Source organism: Mus caroli, chromosome 9 (assembly GCF_900094665.2).
Source record: "Mus caroli chromosome 9, CAROLI_EIJ_v1.1, whole genome shotgun sequence".
In the NCBI taxonomy this organism is placed as follows: domain Eukaryota; kingdom Metazoa; phylum Chordata; class Mammalia; order Rodentia; family Muridae; genus Mus; species Mus caroli.
The window spans coordinates 27,211,301-27,219,332 of record NC_034578.1 but is presented as its reverse complement, the minus strand read 5'-3'; the positions used below and the strand labels follow the sequence as shown (position 1 = coordinate 27,219,332).

At 44.4% G+C, this 8,032-nt stretch overlaps 1 protein-coding gene across 10 annotated transcripts in view; it reads right to left on the bottom strand.

The window, feature by feature from the left end:
- Positions 1–4,111: 4,111 nt before the first annotated feature.
- Nfrkb (nuclear factor related to kappaB binding protein) overlaps positions 4,112–8,032 on the bottom strand; it is a 40,606-nt gene continuing 36,685 nt past the window's right edge. For all 10 annotated transcript variants that reach the window (XM_029481196.1, XM_021172119.2, XM_021172118.1 and 7 more), the window contains 3 exons: positions 6,521–6,627; positions 5,497–5,632; positions 4,112–5,391 (listed from right to left, as the gene is read on the bottom strand). In XM_029481196.1, the coding sequence (XP_029337056.1) occupies positions 5,266–5,391; positions 5,497–5,632; positions 6,521–6,627 (369 nt within the window). In that variant the 3' untranslated portion in view covers positions 4,112–5,265. The remainder of the gene's footprint in view (positions 5,392–5,496; positions 5,633–6,520; positions 6,628–8,032) is intronic.

Genomic DNA, 8,032 nt, shown 5'->3' with positions numbered 1-8,032 from the left:
AAAAAAAAAAAAAAGAAAGAAAAAGTTAGATGGCGACAGCTCAGTGTCTTCAATGCAGGGCCAAGGCTCTAACACATTTTAAATAAAAAGCAACTCACAGGCTTTGGTATTTTCAATGTTATCTTTAAATATTCTCTAATCAATCCTATCAATGCTCATTCAGAAGAGCATTCTGAAATGTCTGCAAGAATTAGTGAGATGTCCATCAAGGCACTGACAGTAAATGTAAAAGAACTCCTATGGCTATCATAGGCAGTGTGGTGGGCACCTGGTAATGCAGAGTACTGCATTTTAGCCTTGATCAGAGATAAAAATAGGTGAAACATATAATGTCTTCAAATCAAGTAGCTAGTTCATAGCTGAGCTGAGAACTGAAATTCTGCTGATTCCTCAACATTATCCTTTTGAGGAACATTATATAGCAAGTCTGTACCTCCTAGATGCAAGGGAGAAAAGATCAGGTTATGAAAAGCTTCCAATTTTAAAACAGCTAAAATGTAATGATTTTGAATTCTTAACGCAGACTTGATACTGTTGGCCCTGCACAGGTTTTGTTTTGTATGGTTTGTTTGTTTAGTTTTTATGCCTTTTCCTCAACAGGTATTTATTAAATATCCACTTTGCCCTAGCGCTGAAATGTCTGCAAGAATTAGTGAGATGTTCATCAAGGCACTGACAGTAAATGTAAAAGAACTCCTATGGCTATCATAGGCAGTGTGGTAGGCACTCAGTAAAAGCGGGGACAAGCCGCACACCTTTAATCCCAGCAAACAGAGGCAACTGATCAGAGTTCATGGCCAGTGTGACCTACAATTAACTATCAGGACAGCCACAGTCTTTTGAAACCTTGTCTCAAACAAAACAAAACAAAGCAAACGAAGCACAGGAGCTGGAGAGACAGCTCTGCTGATAAGAGCACCTACTGCTTTTCCAGAGGACCCAGGATTGACTCCAAGCTTGGCAGTTCACTACTGTCTCTAACTGCTGTTTCTGGGTATCTGTTATTCTCTTCTGACCTCCACAGGGCCCAGGTGCAAACGTGGTACACATACACACAAGCAAACATACACATGCATAAAATTAAAACAAATCTAAAAAAAAAAAGTAATACACACATACCACAGAGGAACAGGGGAGAAATGGAGAGCTGGCCCTTTAAAGAAGGTATATCCAGACTTAGTAGTATATACAAAGCCACACAGAACATGGAAAACTAAACACACACACTAGTTCCAGTGAGAAGAGGCTTCTGTGCTGACTGACTGTGAAGGGTCTTCACCTTTCACTTGGACAACCTTGTGTGAGGCTGGGACACTGTCTCAGTGAACTCTCGCCTTCCCCTGTCACTTAAGCATGCGAGTGAAACCCTCCGAGGCTGGTCAGCATCAGACCAAACAGCTACAAGGTAGAAACACCAATCACCACAGTGACCTGGAAGCCTGGTGTCTTTCTCATAATCCACACCCTGTTCCTTCACAAAACACAAAGTTCCTCAGGGTCTTTACTCAAGAAAGGTTAGCTGGCTGGCCTTGTAGAAAGTCACATACAGGGCTTAGAATCTGAAAATACTAGGTATTAGAGAACTCCCGCACTCCCCTTTCAAGGGTCCCTTTGGTTTGCCAGCTGAGCAGGGACTCAAACTCACTTAACAAATACTGGAAGACCCATTCACCAGCAACAATACAAAATTTGTTCTTTTCTTAGGTTCAAGTTGGAAAAGGAACCTATTTCCGATTTTATTTTCATAGAAAAAGAGGCACAGATGCACTTGAGACTTTTTTATACTGGCAGAAGAAACAGTATTCTTGAGGGACTGGCATACAATTATTAAATATAAAACATTAAATTTTATTTGCGTGGGGCTGGAGAGATGGCTTAGCAGTTAAGAATACTACTGAGTATTTCAGAGGTCCTGAGTTCAATTTCCAGCAACCACATGGTGGCTCCCAACCATCTGTAATGAGATCTGATGCCCTTTTCTGGTGTGTCTAAAGACAGCTACAGTGTACTTGTGTACATAAAATAAATAAATAATCCTATAAAACATTATTTTTGTATCACTAACCAGTGGTTTAGGGTATCTTCATTGAATAACCAACCTTAGCAAAACATTCATAGACAGTGAATGTACAAAGTACAAGCTTTGGGGCTGGAGAGACAGTACTTCCTGCTCTTCCAGAGCACCAGAGCTCAGTTAACAACACCTACATCTAGACAACCTCTTCTGGCTTCCACCAGCTCCTGCACATCTATGATGTAAATATATGTGTGCATATATAATATAGATACATGCACACAAATATGCAGATGCAACTAGATAAAAATAAAATAAATAAAATAAAGTACAAGCCAATCAGAATGCTTTTCATTAAATCTTGTCTTGGACACATATTTCTGAATTATTTTACCAACCTATCGACCAGAAGCTCAAAGGACAAATGCCTGCCTGGAACTTTTTGAGGTCTACATATGAAGAAAGCACATGTATTAATATACTCGCGGACGTTGCTGTGGGCACCTCTACTAAGAGGTCTCTAATCTTTACTATTCCAACAACAGACTAGAAGTACCCAAACTAGACTTTTCTGGGGAGTCAATCCCACACACTGGCACCTCAAAACAGACCTGTATTTTATATCTGTGCTGTCTAGGATATATATATCCGATACACTTACACATACAGGCAGTCAGGTGATCTAGCACCATAAAAGCTTGGGATAAATCTGAAGCTAAATGTGAGAGACTTTTATGGGATTTGCAAAGTAAAATCAGAAGAGGTTTAGCAACGGTAATTATCTGAGAGATTATCACCTACTTTCTCTTACTGTTGTCTAGAAACTATCAAATGATTTTCTGTGTGACATATATTCCAAAACACAAAACTCCATGTCAGCTCTATTCCCCACTATGGTCCTGACAACAGTCTTCAGGCACCCATCAGGAGTGCATATCCGTCTCATCCTGTCTCCTGGGGTTTAAGAGCTAGGCCTGTCTTCAAGTTTCACCAGAACACAACCCAGCGAGTTTTCACAGTACATGTGGAAGGCCATGATCATGATCTGTACTCCAGCTGACTGGAAAGGGCTGGGAGGCTGCTTCTGCAGTGCTATCAGTGACTGCATGTACAGTTGAGAGATATGGAAGGCGCCTGTGACAACCCCACCCCACAGCTCCTCCCTGCCACAAAAGGGTGACCTCTCAGGGAGTGTGATGGGGATGCTGAGGTGTGACTCTCCAGAGCTAATGGCTTCTGGTCGGAGTGTGGGAGGAGAGGGACCCAGTTCTGAGGGGTGAGCCACTGGGAGTTTGACCACAATCCTCTAAGTATGTGGACAACACAAACTGGACCTGTTTTCTATTTTACCTTATTTGGAGGGGGAGGAACTGGTCACAAGGGTGACCCCCACTCTTTTGACCAATCCTTCCCCCGCCCCAAATAACAGACATGGAAGGCTGGGAAATGAGCGTGATTAGGATACATGATGTGAAATTCCCAAAGAATCAATAAAAATATTATGTTGGGAAAGAGTTCAGCACAAAGGGAACGTGCCTTAGGAAGGATCTAACGTTCTTTTTCCAGTGCTGAGACAGGGTCTACCATAACACCCAGGTGAGCCTCTAGCCAGCTGAGGTGAGCCGAGCGAGCCTGAGGCTGAAGTCTTAATCTTCCAGCTTCTACTTCTGGAGTGACAGGGATTCCATTATAGGCCCATATGACTCTACCATGTCATTTTTAGTGGTGCTAGGAATCCAACCCAGGCCTGTGGTAGCTAGCTGGCAGGTTCTCTCACCACTGAGTTTCACCTTCAGCACCAGGACTGACTTAGAATTCCAAGACCAGGCGCTCGTATTGGTTTTCTCTAATTCCCCCTCAGATTTCTATCTTCCCATCATTAAAAAGGGATGCCAGTTATATCTGACAAAATTGCTGTAAGATTCAAAAGCAACTGTAAAGCCATTCTGTAGCCAAACGACTTTAACCCTTTTCTGTTTCTCAGCAGCTTGCCAAATGAACCAGTTTCAACACCCCCCCCCCACTAAAACCAGCATTTCCATTCTACATGTCCCCTAGTTGTTTCCCTGTAAAAGACAATGATTAAAGGCCCAGAAATTAAAGATACATTTTTAATAATTTGGATACTTTCACAAAGAGACAAGGAAGCCCTATCCCTGCAGAAAGATTTTCCCACCCAGCCCTGCACCACAGCAAGCTACAAGCAGTCCATAAAGTACTTGGACTTTGTAAAGTACCCTCTGAGCTCTGTCTGTGGCTGATGGTGGCTAAGAAATGTGAAATGGCCAGGAATGAAAACACCAAACTTACTCAGTTCTCCTCTAGCTGGCACTGCCAGGCAGTGCCTACCCCTGCCCCTACCTAACCATTTCCTCTATGTTCCAGTCAGGTGGCCAGCTCCAAGGGTCTGGTTTGCAATGGCTGTTGTACAGCAAGGAGAATGTGCAATGTCTGGGCTATAAGCAAGTGCTCTCTGAGAGCAGCATCCCACCGGCTTTCCCTACTCTCTTGTCCAACAGCTCTGAACCTCCATGTGAACAGGCTTGTCGAGGATAACCCACAGGAGCAGACGCAGGGACAACCAAGATCAGACACTCATATTCAGTACACTGTGCTGAACTAGTCCCACTTGAGGGGTCCATGCTACCTCATGGCCTACATTTCTTACTATATAACCTCTCCACTATCAAGTAAGCCGCCAACCTACTAAGAGCTTTGCTATGTTCTCATTCTGGTTGAAGGGGTAAGTGATCAGTTTAGGGGCACTAAAGCCCAGGTTTCTATTTGATAAAAGACATATAGTAGGTTCTTTAAAAAAATAAGTTACACAAAAATTTTCTGGACACAAAACTCACATCTCAACAAGTCACCAAGAGGATCAGAAACTGAAAAGTAAAATCCTCACATAGAATGAGGCTTATTCCCTGCCGGCCCACTCAGCAACTGGCAGGCCTGCTCCCTGGGCATCCAACACTCGGGAGGTAACCCTGGCTTGTGTGACTGTGACCTCCCAAGACTCTGACGTTCTCTCTTCCTGGACTAGACAGATTATCCCTGGAACCCTAAAGAGGGACCCCTGTCAGAGCTTCACTCTGGAGCATGGCAGCAGAATCTAGGCCGCAGTTGCCATCACTCTCCACCACCCTGCGTCAACAGGACAGCTCAGAAGAACGATGCAGCCTCCTGCTGCTCCCTTTCTGTCAGCAGAGATCCACCGGGCCTGGTCTCTTAGAGAAGCTGCCTCTCCTCGGTCACTGCTGCTCAGGTGCTTGTTTAGGAGATGGAGCTGTGGTCACAACAACAGTGGACACTGCTTTGGAGGAGCCAGAAGCCGTGCCCTGTTGCAGATGGGATGCTGGGACGGTCTGGATGCGCACCTGCTTACAAAGAGAGGAGGTCTGATCAGTGGACTGCACTGTTCATCAGTTAAGAAAAGAAAACAGACAAACCTGAGCTGGTCAACAGTCTGTATCAGACCTTACCTGCGTAGCCTGACCTTGTTGCTGAAGCTGCTGCAACTGCTGAGCAGTGAGGAAACTCACTGGCTTATTGCCAGCAATGAGCTTAGTACCTGCTGGCATGGTCGTGAGGATGATGTTTCGACCCAGCCCACTGAGACTGTGAAAGGGAAACGGAGGTAAGTATGACAACACTGCTCAGGCTCAGGCTGAGGCTACAGACTGCATGACGGACAACGAAGAGGCCTGATGCCCAGGAAGAATCTTCTCGATTCAAACGCAATCTCATACTAGGACATTTCTTCTAGCCTTCCGTGGCAAGAACCACCAGAGTAGTGGATAAAATGACCTAAACTCTATACACGGCCCAGGAAGAGTCAGGCACTACCAGGAAGCATGTATCCCTGGCAAGGAACTCTTGCAGTTGGACAAGAACTCAGAGTATCCCAGAGAGTACAGGAGTGAGTCAGCCTCAGCAACCCAGGAAGATGCCTAAGCCTGTCTCTTAGGAAAGAAAGGGCCACCCCACATCCCAAAACAGCTTTATAATGATTAGGAATGCCAGAATGACTGCATGAGTCTTTTATTCCTGTTTAAGTCAGAGCCAGAGAAAACCAACATTCGCCAAACTATCTTAAGCTTGGCCTCAAATACAGGGAGGGTCCCTTACAGCATCACAGGCCACACCCTGCACCTCCTTGCTTTTTTTTTTTTTTTTTTTTTTTTTTTTTTTTTGGTTTTTCGAGACAAGGTTTCTCTGTGTAGCCCTGGCTGTCCTGGCACTCATTTTGTAGACCAGGCTGGCCTCGAAACCTCCTTGCTTTTTACACGCAATATATACTGCTTTACTACCCCCCCCCCCACCCCCGTCGGATTCCTCTCCCTACTCTACAATATAAGCCGAGCACAAAATGGCTCTTTTGTGTCTTACTCATTGCATCCAAAACAGTACTGGGGATGCAATGTGTATTACTGATGAGCATGTCAGCTGCCAGCCACCTTCCCATTCTGGACCAACTGCATTTGCAATTCTACAAACAGCACTCACTTGGCTCCAAGGTTGCCTTTGATGATGGGGGCTGTGACCACGCTCTTGCCCTTCATTGGCTGGCTAATCACAGAGAGAGGAACTGTGATTCTGGTAGGCAGTTTCCCCTACAAAGAAAACAATTAGCTTTGTGGGGAAGAAGGAGATATAACAAAACAGCTAGTGTTTACAGAGAAGAAGCAAGAGCACTACAGACACCTCCAACCCTCATTTCCCCAAGGGTCCCAATATTCCTGAAAACAGAACCCAAGCAACTCTAGTAAACCAGCTTATAACAAGTTATATATCATTTGTTCTACTATCTAAAGAACAGCAACTGTCTGTCATGCGGGGCTCATCTGTGTGTGTGTGTGTGTGTGTGTGTGTGTGTGTCTGTCTGTCTGTCTGTCTGTCTCCTAGGCTGGCCCTCAATTCAGTCTTCCTGCCTTGGCTTCTGCAGTGCTAGGACTCCAGGCATGCACCACACACTCAGCTAACAGCCTGGGACTTTTAAACAATGCTGGCAACTCCATTTTCTGTCTAAGTTAAAGCCTTTGGGGACAAAGGGTGCAAGAGTATAGTTTCAATAGGAAATGCCCCCCACTAGCTCATACACTGACTGCTGCCAAGACTAATCTGTAAGACAACAGACACTTTTAGGAGAGGTGAGGCCTAGCTGGAGGAAGTAGCCAGGGGGAGTGTGATCCTGAAGGCTAGCTTGATCCCTCAGTCTGGTCGCTGCGCCACTGGATGCTCCCTCTCATGAGCTGAGCAGCCTGAGACATGCTCCTACCACTATTATTCTCTGCCTCATCACTGGCCCACAATCAACAAAGCAAAAGTCTGGGCTAAAACCTCTGTGACCATGTCCTGAATTCATCTCCCTAAGTTGTTTATGACAGGATTTTGACACAGCAATATAAAATCTGATAGAATATAATTCTCAAAAATTATTTTTTTTTTACATTTTTATGTTTGTATTTTACCTGAATGTGTGTATGTGCACAACACATGTGCCTAATGCCAGTGAAAGACACGAGGGCAGTGAATCTACTGGAACTTTAGTTGTAGATGGTTATGAGCCACTATGGGGATGCTGGGTCCTCTGGGTATAATTCTTCATATACTCCTGGATCTGTAGGAACCTTTCTGTCTAGATTCATGAAGAATGCTGGCCTACAGCTTTTCTTTATTGCAATGTCTGCATCTGGTTCTGCTGTGAGGATGATGCTGACCTCACAGACAAACTAAGTGATTCTACTACTTCTACAAAAAAATTTACACTATTGTGACACTCCTTCTTTCATAAGCATTTGGTAGAATCGGCCATGGAAACTCTTCACTAGTTATAGTTCCTATATTAAGTATTAGCTCAATTTATGAGAAATAAGTCAACTGAAGTGACCCACTTCTTCCTTACATGACTTTTCATTTTGTATTTATCACGGAAACAAACAACTCTATACCTGAACCACAAAGTGTGTGTTCACCTGGCAGTCCTAGATCTGAGCCACCTGGATTGATGAATCCTAT